Below are 20546 nucleotides of genomic sequence, written 5' to 3'. Positions count from 1 at the left end.
CAGACTCCAGAGCTCAAGTGATCCATCAGCCTCAAGCCTTCCCCAGTGGGACAAATGACAGGTGTATGCCATTGCACTTGGCCTGTCCCCATTTTACACATAAGGAGAGAGCTTCATAGTTCTTAAGTGACTTGCTCATGGTCACCCAGCTATTAAGGAGTTGAGCTCTTTATCCACTGTGCTATCTAGATGAAGGAATAGCTGTACACACACACACACACACACACACACACACACACACACACACACCCCACACACATTATGCAGCAGCATAGATTTATGCCACTAATGACCACCTACTCTGATACTACCAACCTGCCATCTTGGAATTGCCCTAGGCGATGGGTGAACTTCTCATGGTAGCTTTCCAAGCTGCCAGAGCACAAATCTGCAAATAGTGTTGAGTATAGATAAAGTCAGTGGACACAATTTAGAAGTCTTGATGGAATTTCCTACATTTGCTGTGGAGAACATTTGGAAAATGGATTCTTTAATCCCTCAATCAAATCTGCATCATCTTAAAGAGGGCTTTCTTTCTTTAGATGTTCTGTTTTTCTCTAATACTTTCCTTCTAATTTTGTTAATTGTATTTTGTCTTAATCTTGCTATCCTGTCACTGGATCTTTTTCACTACCCACTGTACTTTTCCCTTAGGTGATATATAGACACCTGTGCAGTTAGGTGGTGCAGGAGATAGAGTGCTGGGCCTGATTTCAATTACTGCTTCAGACACTGTGTGTCTCTTTGTGACTAGCTATATGACCCGGTGCAAACCACTTTAGCATCTCTCTGCCTCAGTTTCCACATCTGTACCATGAGGATAATATTAGTGCCTATCTTACGAGGATCAAAAGAAATAATATTTGTGAAACATTCTGCAAAACTTAAAGCATTATATAAATGCTAGGATAACAAGCATTTATACAGAACTATCCTTTCTCTTCTCTTTTTCTTTCTCCTCCTCATTATTCTTATTCTTTTAACAAGGCTGCCTAGAGCATATTCATTTTCCACATGGGTTTTCGTGTTTTACCCCAGTCACCTCTATTTTTGCCCAGGATGGCCACTAGGCTTATTCTTACCCTGAGGAAGGAGTCCAATGCTCCATTTTCCATAAATTCTGTGATGATCATGACAGGACGGCTCTTGGTCACCACCCCTTCTAGCCGGATGATATTGGGATGGTCAAATTGCCCCATGATGCTGGCCTCGCTCAAGAAGTCTCGACGCTGCTTCTCTGAGTATCCCGCCTTCAGTGTCTTAATGGCCACATAGATCTCCCTCTTTCCTGGCAACTTCAGACGTCCTTTGTACACTTCTCCGAATTCTCCTATAAAGGCAAAAATTTAGTTATCATCCTATTCCTTTTCAGTCTTTTGGGGGACAAGCAAAGGTAACGTACCAAGGAAGATAACATTCTGAGTAGAATTTAGATTAAGGTGACAAAGATTGAAATACTCCTTAAAAACACAAACCTTTCATCGATTCCTATTAAACATACAGGAGAAAAAGCAAAATAAATTTCTTACCTCTGCTATTATTTAAAGTTCCTGTTACCAAAATGCAATTTCAAAATATTAACTTTATTTCATCCCATTTGCTTTTTGATTTGCATTCCAATTGAATAATGGAAATATAACGATCACTTTTCCTTTTGATTGGTACCATGGTTCATTCTTAGCAGAAATTGAACCAGGACTGTTTAGGCTTATGGCTGTAATTTTCAGGTGTTGTAGTCCACTGAATAAATGACACTGAGCAGTGTTCAAGCATTATATTGAAAGGGCTTCAACACAGTTGCAGTGAAGTCAGTTCCAGAAAAAAACATTTTGTCTCTGCTTAAAGATGCTGCTATAGTGTTGTATGAAAGGAGAGAAGGTAAAGATGCTGCTATGCTCTGTTTAAATGTGGGGTTTTTGTTGGTTTTTTGTTTGTTTGCTTGCTTTTGGTTAAATGTGTTTTAAAATGTTGTATATTGTTTGGCTACTTTGTAATGCAGAAAGTAGTCCTGTGCCTGATCCTATATGTGATGGTAGTTAAATGGCCATTCAATATAAAATTAATAACAGCTCTAGCTTCAAAAGTTGAAGTGCAACTTTTCAGAGGGATAGTCTGGTGGAGAAAAATCTTACTCTGATGAGAAAAAGACAGTAACAGAGTACTATACTGGCAACCACAGCAACATGTTCTATTGCTTTTTTCCCTCTCTCTCCTAACTCTTAGCAGTTATATAACATTCATAATTCTGGGAAGAAACCACCTCTCTATTATTAAATTGGAAGTTAACAGGTCTCTCACGAGAGGGAAAAGCATAGGTTAGGAAATGGACTGCAAGGACTTTTTATATATAAAACTGGGCAGATATTTAGGCCATCAACATGCCCTGAGCAGGTTTTAACTCTACAACAAATTCAAGGTGAGTTACTGATACTCATGGTTGGATAAGATAATAATTCAATTAAGCAGTGATTGAAAGTATTGGTTAGAAAAGTACCAAATCAGTTCCAGTTGCACATAGATTCTTAGAGCTACAGAAGTTTTTTAAAATTCCCCTTGAAACAAATAAAAGCCACCTTAGACACCCTTTACACTGATATTTCACCTACTGCATTTATCTCTTCTGCAACATTTTTGACAGATAGTTATCCAGTGTATACTTAAATAATTCCAGTGATTGAGAACTCACAATTCTATTTTCAGATAGCTCTAATTATTAAAAAGTTCTTTTTTATATTAAATCAAAATATTAGGGTTCAGTGGATAAAGTACTGGCCCTGGATTCAGGAGGACCTGAGTTCAAATCCAGCCTTAGCCACCTGACACTTACTAGCTGTTGTGACCCTGGGCAAGTCACTTAACCCTCATTGCCCTGCAAAAAAAAAATATCAAAATATTATCCCCCCCAAGTAAATTTTGTATAACTATTCTTGTTTGGTTTCTTTGAATTGTGCAGAAAAAGTCTGGGTCCTCTTTTCCTCATATGGCTCTTCAAATATGTGAAGATAGCTGTTGTTTCAAGCCCAAGCTATTTCTTCTCTCAACTTAACACCCCCAATTTCTTTGACCATTTCTCATATGACAAAAAGAAGGATGTGCTAGGTGCCTGAAATAGGATTTTTAAAATATCAAACAATTCTTTCTCTCCAAGATCTTAAATTCTATTGGCTACTGGCTAAGACCTCATAAACATTTACAAATTTTTTTTGCAGCCCAGTTACCTCATTGGTTCATATTGAGCTCTCAGTCAAACAAAACTCAAAGGGGTTTTTTAATCATATAAAATGCTTTTTAAGCTTGCTTTGCTATGTACATTGACATTATTTTTAAAAAGCCAAGTTCAGGATTTTAATTTATTCTTATTGATTTTCATTTTATTTTTTATTATCCATCATTACAATCTATTTGGATCTTTTCAAATTGATTCTGTAGTTTGAAGTATTAGCTTTTCTTGCTTGCTCTTGTTGTTCTTCCTCTTCTTTTTTCTCTTCTTATTCCTCCTCCTTTTCCTCCTGTTTTTCCTCCTCCCTCCTCCTCCTCCTCCTCCTCTCCTTCTTTGCCATCATCTTGGTCTCTGGCAGACTCCCAGCTGCAAAGTTCTCAGCCCCAGAAGAATGAGAGAACCACAGCATTTTAGAACTGGACCACAGAGACCATCTAGTCCAACTCGAAGTCAAAAATGAATCCCTACCACAACAGAGTTGGTAAAAGGGAGCCATCACCTTGGAGGTAGAATACTCCATATATGAAGATTTCTAATTATTAGGAAATTTCCATGACATCAGCATATATTTGCCTCATTGTTCCTTCAGCCAATTGCCCCTGCTTCTGTTTTCTGAAATTCGAATCCCTCTTCCATATGACAGACCTTCAAATTATTGAAAAGAGCTGCCTTGTTCCTCCTGAGTCTTTTCTTCTTCAGGCTAAATTATCCCTAATTCCTTCCACTGACCTTCATCAGGCATGGACCCAAGCTGCTTCTTTTCCTGGCTGTCCTTCTCCTCTTGGGATGCTTTCAGAACTGAAAATGAATAACCCTGGGACAGAGAGGACCTCCATCTAGCTCCCAAGACAGTTACCTATCCACCCAATAGAAGTAACAACAATAATAGCTAACATTTATATAGAACCTCTTATGTGCCAGGCATTGTGCTTAGTGCTTTACAAGTATAATCAGATTTGATCTTCACAATACTCCCATTTTATAGATGAGAAAACTGAGGCAAATAGGGTTTTAGAGACTTGCCCAGGGTCATAGTAGGTGTCTGATAGCAGATGTAAATTCAGGTCTTTCTGATTCCTATGCTAGCACTCTATTCACCATGTCACCTAGCTGCCCCTAACTTCACACTGACCCAGACAAAAACCGGCCATGGTGGTACACACCTACAATTCCTGCTATGGGGCATACTGGAATCTAAGGGGAAGTATTCTTTTGCAATTCAAATACAAGGTATCCCAAAAGTTGTCAGGTTTAATAGCTTAAAAATGTACTAAGTCTTTTGGGACATCCTGTATAATCACCATTTAATTTATATCTTGTTAGTTGGAATTATCATGTACTGGGATTTCTTTATGTGAGGCACACCTGTCCAATGTGGACTTTTCAGCCCAATTGTCATCAATGATGGTAATATAGCCATGCCCACTGAAACTTTCATTAAATGTTAGCTTCCTTAAATGGCCAATGAAGTTGTTATATGGGAGTAGTTTGCAAACACATCATGACTGGCAAATAGCCTGCTGATCAGGGAAAGAGTCTGTAAAAATATTCATTCCAGCCTTCAATGACTTGCCTCTTTTCAGTCTCAGAGCATATAACATAGGTGACCAAGGAAATGACTCAATGCATGGTCCTTAACTGTGATTAAACAGAACATCAGAATCTCTGCCTCCAATAAACTTAGAATCTAACACACAGTTGGGGCATTTGTCTCCCTTTATAACTTAGACTTAGCAAGATCAGCATTAAAGAGGTTTAGTTCCCTACTCCTTAAGTTGTTTCCCTGCAATTAGGGTACATCTCAACCAAGTGACAGGAAGTACCTTCCTTCTCATGATCTGAATTAACAGGTTCATGCTTTCCAAGTTCCAGATGCCAAGCTTGAAAACTCCAATAAAATAGATGATAGATAGATAGACAGACAGACAGACAGACAGATAGATAGATAGATAGGTAGAGAGTAGCAAAATTCTATTTTTTAAGATAATACTTAGAGAATGAAATTTTAAAAGAAACTTCTAGTTACAAATTGTTGCCTTTCTTGTTAAATTTAGTTCAACCACATCTTAATTTCCATCTCAAATTAATCTCGATCATAATAATTAATTATTCTCAGTCACATTAATCTAACCCTGGTTTTTCTTTCCATACTTCACTGATTAGAAAACAAAAATCTCTTATTCTGAATTCTGTCTTAAAAGACATTTAATGACTGGAACACACCTTTCAAATTTCACAAATATTTGGTATCTAAAACAATTTATGGGATTTTCAGATCAATAAATGATTCCTTTAAGTGATATCTTTCATACCCACCCAGCTGATGGAATTACTCCCTATAGGTTTCAGCTCTTCCCGAAGCACCTTTTTAATTCATTAGAATCATACAATATCAGAGTTGCGAGGTACTGAAGAAATGATCTAGCCCAATTCTCACCTGAAAAGGAGCCTCCTTTCCACCATTCCCAAAAAGGAGTCATGCAGAAGTGTAGTGACTGGGAGCTCACTATCTACAGAAATATTTACATTCTCCTTTTAGGAACTGTCTCACTGTTAGATATTGTTTAGATAGCCATGATCTATCTCCATGTACTTTTACACAATTTTCAATTCAACTAAATTCAAAAGATATTTATTACATACTTCACATATGTTAAACACATGCACATAAACACATATAACTTGAATTTGTGTAGTGATTTTAAAGTCTTTAAAAATTCCCATGCATTATCTCATTCTGGCTTCATTATAATCTCAAAAGGAATGATGGGTCTATATTATTATTCCCATTCAACAAATTAATAATAATAACTAACATTTAAATGAGCAGCTAGGTGGCACAGTAGATAGAGTACAAGGACTTAAATTAGGAAGACCTGAGTTTAAATCTGGCACCAGACACTAGCTGTGTGATCCTGGGTAAGTCACTTCACCTTGTTTGCTTCAGTTTTCTCATGTATAAAGTGTACTAGAGAAGGAAATAGCAAACTACTATAGTATCTTTGCCAAGAAAACCCCAAATGGGAGTCACAAAGAGTTGGATACAATTGAAATGACAACAACAACAAAACATTTAAATAATGCTTTAAAACTTGCAAAGCACTTTAAAAATATTATTTTACTTTATCCTTTTACCAACTCTGGGAGATAGGTGCTTAATTATCATCCCCATTTTATAACTGGGGAAACTGAGGCAGGCAGCATTTAAATGACTTGCTTAGGGTTACATAGTAAGTATCTGAGGTCAGATTTTAATTTTTGTCTTCTTGACTCTAGCCAAGCATTTTATCCGCAATGCCACTGGAAAGTGAGGCCCAGGGGCTAATGTCAAACAGAGAGTTATTGGCAAAGGTTAGAGCAGAAATCGGTTGTTTCATGTCCCCCGAGAGAAAAGAAAAAAAAAGAAAGCAAATTGAACCTCATTCCTCCTCATCTATCAGCAAGCATTTATTAAGCATTTACTATTTATTAAGTACTTACTAGAGAGTGAGAAGAGGGGAGGGGAGGAGAGGAGAGGAAGACTCTCCCAGCAGTATTTCCCACTGTAACTGCTGACTAGATGCAAACTGATTCCACATTCAATGATAGTTCTTCTAGTAACAGTTTCCACTCACAAACTACCTTCCCTCAATTTTCTTCTTGCTTGCATAGTTTCATAGTTTCTAGTCATGTAGGAATCGAGTTATATAGAAATTAAACATTTTAAAAAGTAAACATGGATTTTCAATGGAAATTGAAGTAGGCACTGTGGTCCTAGCACATCCAATAACAACAATTCACATTTGTAGGGTATTTGGGGCACTTTAAGGTGAGCTCAGTACTTTACAAAAGACTTCTGAGGTAGTTCATATAACTATGACCCCATTTCTTAGATAAGGAAGTTGAGGCTCAGAGAAGTTATGTGACTTGTTCATGGTCACACAGTAAGTTTCTGGGGTAGTATTTTAATTCAGGTTTCCTGGATTCCCATCCAACACTTTTTATGTGACATTTTATTGCCTCTCCACATAGAACTAGGTTATCATTGATGAGATAGCAAAATCCAGATGATGAGAAACATTTGGTTGATTGGATGGTTCTTCCATCTTTCATCTAGATGTTTGGTGTTGTCAAATAAAGGTTGATTTATTGATACTTGTCAATGTGATGTTGGATTAAACTTCTTCTTTGACACTGTCTCCACACCCCTTACCATAGATGGAGTTAAGTACTTCTGACTTCATAGTTTAGGGAACTTTCTTTTTTAAAATAAACATTTTTATTTAAAGTTTTGAATTCCAAATTCTATCCTTCCTTCCCTCCCCTTCCCATCTCCCTGAGGTAGTAAGCAATCAAATATAGGTAATATATATATATATGTATATATATATGTATATATATATACATATACAAATATATGCAATTATGTAAAACAGTAGTATATGTAACTTTCAGTGGGGAAACTCTGATAATCTAGAATCTTAGAGAGTTGGCCAGGACATCAAGAAGTTAAGTGACTTGTCTGGTGTCCCACAGCCAAAAATGTCAAAGATGAGACTTGAGCCTAGGTCTTTTTGACCTTATATTCAGGTTCATAGTTCACTACACCATGATGCCTTTTTCCTGACCTATTCCTTCCAAGTATATATAATTAACCAGAAAAAAAAATAGAGAGCTTGTCCCTGAATTGTCCTTATAGCAACATATAGGAGCAGGTGAGGGATTAATTAATTAACTAAGGAAAGTTATGGGGCACCTAAGTGGCACAGCAGAAAAGAGTACCAAGCCTGGAGGCAAGGAGACTCAAATCTGATTTCAGACACTTATTAGCTATGTGATCCTGGACAAGTCACTTAACCCTCTTTGCCTCAGTTTTCTCAAATGTAAAAAGTGAGCTGGAGAAATAAATGTCAAACCACTCCAGTATCTTTGCCAAAAAACCACAAACAAATGGGGTCACAAAGAGTCAGACAGGACTAAAAAATGATTAAAAGCAAGAAAAAGCAAAAAGGAGGGTTCTAGGATATGGAGCCACCATATATTAGGAAAGAGAAGAAACTAATTAAGGAGTAATTCTTCATTCAAGAATCTGGTCTGTCCTCCAATACCCACAAAAGAGCAGAAGCGATCAGAAGTAACATTGATTAATAACTTAAAATGTTAAAATATAACACACTATTCTAATATTATCTATTAGGAAATTTGCATGGACTATAAATGAATTCATTTTATATGGTTATATACTTAATATCCTTCACTATACCTAGTTATGCTTTTTCAGAAGGTTCAGAGGGTTATTTTTGGTCCTTGTACCTTCTCTGACAATTATGAGTACTTTCCTTGATCCTGCTACTCCCTCAAATTATGGTCCTCTCTTTTGTTCCCCTCACTGCTCAAGAGTAGTGTACCTTAGTTGTCATAACTTCCCTATTCTTAATCTTCCCCCACCCCTGCCCTGGGCAATGAGGGTTAAGTGACTTGCCCAGGGTCATACAGCTAGTAAGTGTCAAGTACCTGAGGCTGGACTTGAACTCAGGTCCTCCTGAATCCAGGACCAGTGCTTTATCCACTGCGCCACCTAGCTGCTCCCCCCAACCACTTCTTTTCCAATGTGGCATCCACCCCTGCTGCCCCATTCTATTGACCTGGCTTAATACCCAATGAAATAGATTTTTTTCTTTAGTTTTTACTTTCCTTGGATTCTTTATAGACACTAATTAACATTGTTCTTGTCCTTGATATCCCCTCTCTTCTGTTGATTTTCAGCGTACCATAAATTCATGGTTCACCTCTTATGTAACTGTATCTTCTCTGTCTTTATTGAATCCTTCCTTATTTTCCAATCCCTTATACATGTGTGTCCTTCAGATTTCTATATTTAGCCTTCGTGTTTCATCTCTCTCTCCTCTTTCTTTTGGGCATTTTTATCTATTCCCATGGTTTCAGTTGTCATCTCTTCACAGATGCCTCCAAAATCAGTAGGCCTTAAGGTCACCATTTCCAATTGCCTACTCAGCATTTGCATCAATGCCTCATATTCAATATGTGCAGAAATAAGCTCATGGTCATCTTTCTCATAACCTTCCTCTTCTCTCTAACCTTTCATTTCTATTGAAGGCACAATTATCCTCCCATCATTCACAGAGGCTCAGAACTTCAATTCTCAGTTATTTTTACTTTATCTGTCTACCTTATCCTCCACAACAAATCAATTGCCAAAACCTCTACCTCTTCAGTATTATCTATATCTTTATTGGTCTTTTGACTTTCACCATCACCAAGCTAGTTCAGAGCCTCCTCCCTTCACACCTGAACTCTTAACTAGTCTTTTAGCCTTCATTCTATCCAACATTCAAGCTGCCTTTCACACTGTGCAATTAGCAAAATATTTCTAACATACCTCCTCACTCTTTTGCCTCCAAACTATCAATGACTCCCTATTGCCTACTGAAAAAGGATATATATATATATATATATATATATATATGTGTGTGTGTGTGTGTGTGTGTGTGTGTACACACACAGACTCTCTCTCTCTCACACACACACACACACACACACACACACACACACACACACACACACACACACACACCCCTTATCTAGATATTCAGTCCTCTCCATTTTCTGGCTCTAACATACTTTTCTAATGTTACCTCATAATACTGTTCTTCAACAACTCTTCCCTTTAAGGACAAACTGAACCATTTTATGCTCCAGCAAATAGTTGGTACATTATGTAGTTAGTATGCTGGGCCTGGACCAAGGTAGATCTGAGTTCAACTGTAACCTCAAAAACTGGCTACTAGCTCTGTGACCCCAGGCAAGTCCTGTAACCTCTGTCTGCTTCAGTTTCCTCAGTGGTAAAATGGGGATAATAATAGAACCTAATATGCAGGCCAGTGGTGGAGATTAAATGAAATAATATTTGTAAAGTGTTTATCCCAAGGTCTGGCACATAGTATTTAATAAATTTTGTTGCCTTCTCTTCCCTTTCTCCATTCGACTCCTCTCCTACCTACATAATCTCATACTATCCCCCATACTTAGAATGGACTCCTCACCCAGCTCTACATTTGGAATTCCTCCTTTCCTTCAAGGACAAATTCAGGGGCTATACCCTTTAAGAAACCTTTTCTAGGGGACATCTAGGTGGCACAATGGATAAATCACTGGCCCTGGATTCAGGAGGACATGAGTTCAATTCCTGCCTTAGACGCTTGACACATACTACCTGTGTGACTCTGGGCAAGTCACTTCACCCTTATTTCCCACAAAAAAAGAGAAAGAAAGGAAAAGAAAAGAAAACTTTTCTGTATTTCTTGTGCCCCAATCTCCATCTAAAGCCGTTCTAATTCCTCATAATACTCTACCTAGCCCTTGTTGCTTTGTTGCTGATGCCAAAGAAATCCTAACCAATCCTTGTATTTACACCTTTCTACCATAAGGTTATAGGTTCACAGTTGGAAGGGATTTTAGAAGCTATCTAGGCCAACTCTCTCATTTTGCAGATGAGGAAACTGAGACTTAGAGAAGTTATGCAATTTGTGCAAGATCCTTCAGGGAATAAATGGCTGAGCTGTAATTCAAGCGCAATTTCTCTGGCACAAATTCAGCATCCTCACCATTGTACTCTCCATCTTGGGTACTGATGATAGCTATAGCCAGAGCTCTGCATTATCCTAAGTTCATGCATTTGCATGATGTGCCAAGTTGAGTATAGACAATACTGTTAATTCTTAGTCCCTTTCAGGCCTCTCAGCTCTTGCTTGTAGTTTTGAGTGGGCTGGTTTCCTGGGGTATGGTTACACAAATTATTTTACTACATCGTATTGGAACAGAAATGAAATCCAGGTAGCAATGAAACAAATCAAGAAGTCCTTGTATCTTTTTTTTTAAGAGTGAATATACCCGTGTATCTGCCATCAAGAATCACTGCAGTTAGATTGAAGGAATGTGGCACTGTGTTTCTCTTCCTTCAGATGCTCAATCAAGCTGGTACAGTGGGGACATTTTGAGCCTGAAAGCAATATTATCAAAAGAATGGGAATATTTTAAGGAGAAGCTTTTTTTCTGTTCTCATGATCACAGGATTTAGAGCCAAAAGGGACACTCGAGATCATCTAATACACCCCTCTCATCTTGTAGACAATAATAATAGCTAACATTCATATAGTGCTTCAAAGTTTGCAAAAATTCTGAGGACAGGAGGTTAAATGAATTATCCAAGGACAGTCACACAAGTAATAACCAACAAAGCTTAGGTTCAAATGAAGGCTTCCTAATTTCAAATCCTGAATTATTTGGTGGGGCAGGGGGAGAGTGGGGGGGAGGGTGCTGAAGAACTACACTAACTACAATTGACTCAATCCCTAACCTTGACTCAGGGCTTAGCTGCCTTGATGTTGCTTTCCCTCTCATCTAAGATTCTCTTATTCTCTTCTTCTTTTGTCACACACAATACTTTGAGTCCCTTGGATTGCCTCCACCATTCATTCTCTCTATTACTGTTTTTTGAATGACATGTCATCGTTGGCTCATAGGATCCTCATGTAACCTCACAGCCCATCCAGTGCAACTCCCTAATTTTAATTTTACAGATAATGAAACAGTCCCAGAGAATTTAAGTAACTTGCCCAAGGTCACACAGGAGTAAGTGACACAGGCAGGATTTGAACCCAAGTTCTCTGATCCCAGAATAAATTGTTTTCCCCTGGATTGGTTTTACATGAAATATTCAGAACAATGAACCTACTGGAGATTCCCACTGCTAAACCTCAACTAGGGTCTCAGCTTTCTTGGGCTCTTGTGCTGATTTTCCTTATATGGATTCCATAACTATAAAACCCCAAGAGTCATCAGGAAGCAGACAAAGGGCTGAGAGGTCTGAGAGTTGACAGCTACAGCAGATCATGGCAGATGTCATTCCCCAACACAAAGGGGTGGGTTGAGACTCTTCTGCAGAATCTGGTAGAGCAGAAACAGCCCTGGACTGGAAGTCAGAAGACCTAGGTTTGAAGTAGAGCTTTGCCTCTCTAGTTCTGTGTGACATTAGGCAAGGTACACAACTTTTCTGGTCCTCAGATTCTTCACCTATAAAACCATAGGTTTGGACAAGCATTCTTCTAGCTCCAGATCCCATGAATCTCACTAAGAAATTTCCTGTGACAAGACCATAGACAACAGACCAGGGAACTCTACTGACCAAGTGACTTTAGACACATCATTGGATATTTTAGGGCCTTAATTTCTTCACATGGACTATGTTGGACTAGGTGATTCCTTAGTTTTCTTCCAGGGCAGCTAGGTGGCACAGGGGATACAGTGCCAGGGCTGGAGTCAGGAAGACTCATCTTCCTGAGGCTAAATTTGGCCTCAGACACTTACTGGCTGTGTGATCCTGGGCAAGTCACTTAACCCTGTTTGCCTCAGTTTCCTGATCTGGAAAATGAGCTGAAGATGGAAAAGGTAAACTGCCAAGAAAACTCCAAATGGAGTCACAAAGAATCAGCATGAATGAAAAATGACTGAACTTCCAACTCTAAAATTCTGAGATTCTTGCATGCTTTTTTTCTTGCACTTAATCATATATTGTCATACATTATAATTTATCAGAAGATCATAAATTTAGAGTTGGAAGGGACCGTAGAGGTTACATAATCCAATATCCCCATATTGTAAATGAGAAAATAGGGGCACTAGAGAGATGCCCCTATTGCCCAAGGTTACACAGGTAAGTAAATGGTAGAATTACTTAATTGTGACTTCAGTCTTCTTCAGGTAGGATCTAGTTTTCAGGGACTTTACTTGCTACTTATCTTGAACCTTCTATGGGTAATCAAGGAAGACTGGCCTGATAAATAAAGGAAATTCTTCCTAATATCTAATCTTAATCTTTCCTGCTATACATTTAATCCATTTCCTCTTCTATTCTTTTCTGGAAATGGGATTAGATCATCACTATTCTCTTTTAAATAATCATTCATCATATGCTAAATTCTCTTTTTGTTTGCTTAACCCTGTGTCCTCTGTGGTATTTATTCTCTATGTTACAAGGATTTGTGTTTTTGCTTGTTTCCTCTTTTAACTTTTATAAAAATTAAAATGAAAAATAAAAAGTTAATATAAAATCAGCCTGCCTTCTCTCTTTCCCTTTCTCTCTCTCCTTCCCCTCCTCCTCCCTTTCTTCATTTTCTCCTCCTCCCCTTCCTCCCTATTTCTCCTCCTCCTCCTCCTCCTCCTCCTCCTCCTCCTCCTCCTCCTTCTTCTTCTTCTTCTTCTTCTTCCTCTTCTTCTTCTTCTTCCTCTTCTTCCTCTCCTTCCTCTGCTTTTCTTCTTTCTCTCTCTTGACTTATGATTTCATAAATGTAGAGGATTTCTGGTTTGAAAGTTGCCTGTTCTGATGCCTATAGACAGCCCCTGTGTACTAGCTAGTTGCAGAGAGTGAACTGGGGCCAATGAGAAGCTTGGAGACTTGCCTTTCATAGAACAATAAGAACACAGGTGTTCTTGACTCCAAGTGGGCCTTCTATCCACTCTAACCCCATCACCTTTCTTTGACCTTATTAGGGTTTGACTTTAATCTCTTTAATGATCTCCATTAGGTACCAGAAGATTTGGTAGCTTCCTGCATCCCGATTTTGCTCCTAAATTCAATATACATGGTGACTAAAATGGATCCTCAGCACTCACTATAATTTTTCCTCAATCTATTCAATTGTTATCTTTCTGCACCAACTTCACTGGAAGCTCTTTTACCATGGAGTTGACAGAAGAGAAGCAAAGCTCTGATTGAGCAGGGAAAACAGTGAAGAAAATCATGAAAAGAAAACCAGGAAAAGCAGTTTTCCAGTTAGGTTTTTTACCTCCTTTACCTCCTTGGAGCTATGGAAAATGGTGCTGATTGAATGGCTCAGGGATGTTTCTGAGTTAGATGGGTGACTAATTTACTAGTAGGGGGTAGTGAATGCTAAATTTATAGAAGACTGCTCTGCTGGGTACCATGGGGTCTTGTTTTTCCAGGGCAATGAGGGTTAAGTGACTTGCCCAGGGTCACACAGCTAGTAAGTGTCAAGTGTCTGACTGTGGATTTGAACTCACATCCTCTCAAATCCAGGGCTGGTGCTTTATACACTGTGCTACCTAGCTGCCCCCTACCGTGGGGTCTTTTAAAGATCTCAGCCACCAAAACCATGTGACTCACACCTGTTATGGGCTGAGACCTCACCCAGGCAGAGCACACAAGCATTGCTAGTCTTTCCCACAAATGCTGCATAGAAACGGAAGGTGAAAGTTGGAGGAGTTCCATCAATTGTTGCTTTATGGGACTCTAACATTTCATGAGCTCGCCCCCAAATTGCAACTCCCAGATGAGGTCATAAAGTGAGAGGGATCTTTACTCTTCATCTGACAAAGACAGAGGAGCTAATGTGTGCTTTCTGTGATGAAATGCAGGTTGACAATGCATTGCACTGGGCACATTAAATAAATAACATTAAAATCACTAAAGCCATTACCGAGCGGTCATAACAACAATTAATAATATGGGGAAATAAGGGACTGAACGGAGAACTATCTTCCAACATCGTCTTTCAAATTTATAAGGGGAATCTAGGTGTCTCACTATAATCCAATTTATCAGGAGACCATCCTTCCAGAGCCTGCTCCTTAAATATTTCAGAGTCTAAGGAGATAGAGAAAATTATCTGCACAGAAGTTAAAGTCTTGGTTCAGTAACATATTTAATGAAAGTCAATGGGAGATATGTAAAGACTCATGTGGCTCAGAGTATGACCAGTCTTCTGAGAAATCCCAAGGGGTCTTATGGGACCAAAACTGCATTTCATGATAGGGAGATTTCAAAAACATCTCCAGCTATGACACCAATGGAAGTGTGAAGCCTTAACTCGTTAAGAAGGAAATCATAAGCTTCTCTGAGTCTTAGAGCATGAAAATGGGTGGTCTAATAAGGTTTTCAAATGTGACTTTCAATTTCCCTGGCAGCTGGTTGATCTCATAGTGTATTAACTGAGGCAATGGATGTAATGTTGCTAACATTTTTCTGGAAGATAACATAAAGAGTTGCTGCCCATGTAGTAGTTTGGTTAAATGGTTTCCTGTGCTTATGTTACATAAAGATGTGGAAATCTATGTATTTTCCGATGTTAATAATGATGAAAAGACAATGCTTGTAGATCTTAGAGCTGGAAAAGACATAAAAGTAGGTAGATTTTCAAGGATGCTGGAAAACAATTCAGCAGAATAGAGCCAGCATGAAAGGAGAAGATGAAAAGGGGCATGGAAGAAAATGAAATGAAGAATAGAGGACAAAGGAGATACCACTGGATTCAGATATAGGAGCAGCCAGAAGAAAAGTGGTGGAAATAAAGGTTGAGCCTATGTCCAACATTAGTCAGACCTCTGACTTAAATAAAAAAGATAGCATGGGAGCTCAGTCTGATATCCTGAGAACATTTCAGGCCATTCTATGCTATCTATACTTCCAGTGAGTAAGATGGGACACAATTCCCCAGAGTGACATGGGACATTTTACTGCTGACACTTTTAACAAATATATGTAAAGGAATAAAGGTAAGGGCAGAAGTGTTCTGAGCTCCACATTTGGATTTCTCCCCAAATACAATCGCAATTTAGTGAAGAAAAGGGCAGCAGAAAATTTAAGGGTGAAATCTTGGGCTAAGGCCAGTAAGGAAGCATATGGGATGGGCCAGGTGCTGAGTCCACTGGCCTAACAATTCAAATTTTCTCTGGAGGTAAATCATTGCTCTACCCATTTCTTCCCCACCCTCACCTGAGTTTTAATGAATTCCTTAATTATTTTCTAGGCTGTGATTGAATCACCTGCAGGACAGTCTAAGCACAGACAGTCTCAAAGATTCACAAGTGAATCACAGTCATTCAATTCTCCGTCACATGTGTATAAACACAATTCAGGGTTACTTTCCAGATGATTATTCATTTTGTGGTGAAGACAATTACTTGGAATAATTGAGAAGAGGTATAAGACAGAGAGGATGGAAAAAGAGAGGAAGAGAGAACCATACCTGCTCCAATGACCTCTTCAATTTTCACAAAAGACACATCAATCTCCTTGGCAAACTCCCGGACCGCTTCATTGGGATCCTCATAAGTGAAGGGATCAATGTAGATCTTCATTCCTGGGGAGCCTTGTTAGAGGAGATAAGGAGGGTTAACAACCCAAAGAGGAAATGCTTCGTATTATATACATGACTGAAGATATTAAGGCTATCTACCATGTCTGTTCTTTGATAGATCCTTTCTGTATACAACCTTCCAAATAATCATTTTGATTTCTTCTCTCATCTAATCTGACCTCCCTATCTCCAGTCCTACTCAGCCATTCTAGGTTGTCTGCAAGCTCCTTGAATTAGATTGTAAGTTCCTGGGGGGCAGGGACTATATTTGTATCCCCAGCACTCATCACCTTTCCTGGCACATAGTAGGTGCTTAATAAATGTTTACTAATCAATTGACTGCTCTTGCTTCTCTGTCCTCTACTTCTCCTCCATATTTTCTTCTCTTCTCAAGCTCTTCTTGAACTGTGGAGCACATTACTTATAAATGACAGATTGGGACCAGTCCCCCACATCGAGTTGCTCACAGAAGCCAGAAAGGTGATTGATGCCACGCCAAATGCATTAGCAGAAAAGTGGTGGTAAAATGGTAGGGTAGATATCAATATTTATCAACTTGACAACTTTCCTGAGTGGAGGCCACTGTTAAGGCTATAACTGACGGTTTCTGGTCCAGGACTGAAAGAGGGATGGGAACAGATTAAAAAAAAGAAAAGAAATTGCTCTTAGAAAAGCAGCAAGATGGAAGTGCCAGAAAAAGAACAGAAGAAAGTGACTAGAAAGTCTAGAAAATTACTAAAAGAAAAATAGAACAAACTGTACAAAGAAAAAAAAGTACGACGAGATACAATGAAAGAAAAATGGTAATCTAAGCCCCATGCCTTTAGATACACAAAAGTATAAAAAAGGAATAAAATAGTGAAAGAGAAATACATAAAAGGATATAGACTGTGTCACCGATAGATATAGTGGCAAGATAAATAGGTGTGCATAGGAAGAAAATAGAGAATTGTCATTACAGGAAAGATACATTCAAAGAATGGAAGAAAGAGGACAAAAAAGTAAATGGAACTCAAGAAATAAATGGTTTCATTCACAGCTGTAATTTTTCAACATGCCTAATATGTCATTAGAAGAGGTGTAAACAGAGTGTGTACTTTTTTGGTGGTGAGGGTATGGTTAAAGGGGAAAGAACTATTCCTTAAATAGCGCTTTTTAAAAAAATGTTTAGTTGTGGCAGTCTCCAGGTCAGGTCAGGTTAAAGTGAGTCAGTAAAGGACTAATATAGAACTAAACCCAGTGTATGGCAAATGAGAACAGAAGAGAATGATTTTTATTTGAAGTCTCTTCAGATTGCTTTCTAGCTCTATGCTTTGGTGACTTTTTTAGCCTTCATATATAACATAGCAATGGATTTGTATTGAAGAATTATTTTGGTAGTTTTATAATTCCTACTTAATTCATGTCACATTTTTTATATAAGCTAAATCATCTGTCCTGGAAGATGAGGGTTGGAATTCTGGAATGAAAGACAAAAGTTCCTTTTTCCCCTTAGCACATAGAATGGTGCCCTGGAGATACTTGAAAGGAAGGGAGGCATGAAGGAAGAAAAGGAGGGAGAGAGGAAGGAAGGGAGGGAGGAAGAAACTAATTGGGTCAAGTCAAAGGAGGAAAGTATATTAGTAAAGAATTTCAGAGAACTAGCCAGACCACTCACACATTTCAAATTTCACTGAAATCTGATTTATTCAAACACCAGTCACACAAAATTGCAAAACCCCCACAACAACAAATCAATGATGACATTCTAGATAGCATTTCCTTCCATAGACAGTATTTTCACATCATTCAAAAATTAGTTTGTAAAAATCTCTGAATGATATTGAAATGGGAACTTATCATTGGCATGAGAACAAAGTTAGATATTGTTTCTACTGTCAGCATTCCCTTCTCCAGGAGTGTCATTCCCTTTCAAGAAATGACAAGAAAGGGACAGGGAGAGATGAAGGCTGCTGATGGACCACACTCTTTTATCTTCTCTGGACACTGGAAAATTGCAGAGGAATTAACGATCTTGGTATGTAACAGTAGGACACTATGACAAAGGAGCAGGTGAGAGTTGATGAAACCCATCTGGAAGGGTCTGTGGGACTCAAATTAATCTCTTCCTGGAGACTTACTCAGTGCAAAATGAACCAAAGGTTCAAACCCTTTAAGCACCCAGAATGGTTGAATTCCTACTCCTCTAGTGTTTAAGGAACTACTTGCTACAAGAAATATTTAGGCAAGGTGAATGAGCGGGAAGAGAGAACAACTAGCTAGGTGCTCCTTGGTTACTTTTTTAATGACTATTTTAGTATTTGTGACTCAATGCTTATAAGTGAAACATTCTAAGCTCTCAAACAGGCATTCCTTCAACAAAACTAAACTGCCCAGAATAAAGTATAATGAAAGGTTACAAAACAAAGTCTATTTAAAGATGGGTGGGGAAGAATTCTGAGTTAATAAGGTTTATAATCTTTGGCCCTAATCAGATCAGGCCGTAATCTAGTCCCTAGGGAGAAATCACTCATCTTTTGAAGGTTGGTGAATTGCTTTAAGCCACTAATGTACCTCCGAGTGCCCCTAAAGCACAACTTACCAAATGCTTCAAAATACCAGAATGCAATTTGAAAAGGGAAGCACTTAATTCACAGAGAATAGCCTTGCCAACTTGCTCAAAAGGAAGGGCTTGCTATGTAGTGTGTGTTGGGAGGAGGGGCGGGGGCTATTGGAGAAGGGGACTTTATTTCACAAGGAGGCTATTCATATGGGGACTGCATCAATGTTGTTGGTTTTTTTTTGGGGGGAGGGCAAAGAAATTTCCCAGGTAAGGAAATGTCCTTTGTTGATAGCAGCTAGCAGCTGCTCTGCCATTTATAGTCTTAAGAGAATTGTGTAGGACACTAGGAGGTTAAATGAATTGCTCTGGGTCATCCTTGACCACAGGTCTTTCTGGCTTTGAGGCCAGCTCTCTATTGACTACTCCATGCTGTCTCTTAAGACTTTCACAATAAGGAGAGGGAAAAAAAAGATGTGTGGAATGCTTGAGCATGTAAAAGTATGATTCATTTTATGGGAGATGAAGTTCAAGACAGCCCAAATACATGGTCTATGGAAACACAAGCACTGGCATTTGGGTTGCCCCTAGGTGATTTGGCACTGCTACTGAATCAGGGGAAGGGAGATTATCAAACTGAAGAAAAGAAAAGTCTCACCCAAATGAAACCTTTTCCCCTGAATTGAGGCTGCTAACATGGGCTTGGAAAAATGGACCAAAGGCAATTCGTCTGACTGGTGGCAGGAAAACTCATATACTAAATACAGCAATTTGGCCCACTCATCTCTGAATGCCACCTTTCTTCAGTTCTTTCTCGGGCATCTTATCTGGCTTTCTTCCAGTCCCAGAAGATAAGAAAAGCTTGGCAAAGCTCTAAAATAACAAAGGTTATTTGTGTTTGGGTCCCTTTTTATGGCTTTTTTCATAAGCTAGCACACCGTGCAGGCTTGTTTCTCCTTGCACTTATGAGGGAATAATTTTTAATTAACAGGAAAGTGGCATTTAGGGCAATGAATCATCCTGCAGCAAACGAGGAATCCCAATCATCTGTGGAAGCAGTTGGAGCAGAACATCTGAAAACATGATTCAGAAAACCATTCCTAGTTTGGGATCATTTGGAAATTCAGAGACTCGTTTGAGCTTCCATTTCTGCAAAGGTGCTATAGGCAGAAGCTTTATGCTTTCTAGGGCATCCCAGAAAAAACCTAGCATTAGGTTTTTTCCCCTTGCAATTCTGTTCATGAAATTTTGTAATAGCTATAAGGCTTGTGCATATTAATTACCCTATAAACAATTTTACAAGTGTAGCTGAGACCCTAACCTGGATTTCAGTCTTACAAAAATCAGTTGAATCAGCTTTTGATCCTTTAGTCAAACCGCAGTTCAGAGAAGTAACTAGGCTGGACTGAGGGAGATTAGTCCCAGGGCACCAATATCAAGAGCTGCTTCCTCTTCATAGTAGGCCACCCACCCCACCCTGCATGGCAAAGTGGCTTCCACTCTCTCATCCAGCCCTGGGCCACTTCTTCAAGGGTTCTATCACTATAGCTTTCCTTTACCAGAGCAAATGTATCCAACCGAAAAAGAGGTTTGCATGAAAGCTACCCACGGTGCACTAAAGATGAGTCAATGG

The 20546-nt window shown here is 38.8% G+C and overlaps 1 protein-coding gene across 6 annotated transcripts in view; it reads right to left on the bottom strand.

The window, feature by feature from the left end:
* The window catches only part of EPHB1 (EPH receptor B1), a 745891-nt gene that overhangs the window by 70611 nt on the left and 654734 nt on the right, over positions 1 to 20546 (bottom strand). For all 6 annotated transcript variants that reach the window (XM_043997284.1, XM_043997282.1, XM_043997279.1 and 3 more), the window contains 2 exons: positions 16264 to 16386; positions 1083 to 1330 (listed from right to left, as the gene is read on the bottom strand). In XM_043997284.1, coding sequence (XP_043853219.1) covers positions 1083 to 1330; positions 16264 to 16386 — 371 coding nt within the window. The remainder of the gene's footprint in view (positions 1 to 1082; positions 1331 to 16263; positions 16387 to 20546) is intronic.

This window comes from Dromiciops gliroides, chromosome 3, assembly GCF_019393635.1.
Source record: "Dromiciops gliroides isolate mDroGli1 chromosome 3, mDroGli1.pri, whole genome shotgun sequence".
NCBI classification, from domain to species: domain Eukaryota; kingdom Metazoa; phylum Chordata; class Mammalia; order Microbiotheria; family Microbiotheriidae; genus Dromiciops; species Dromiciops gliroides.
The sequence above is the reverse complement of the archived record's forward strand: the minus strand, read 5'-3'. Positions and strand labels throughout refer to the sequence as shown.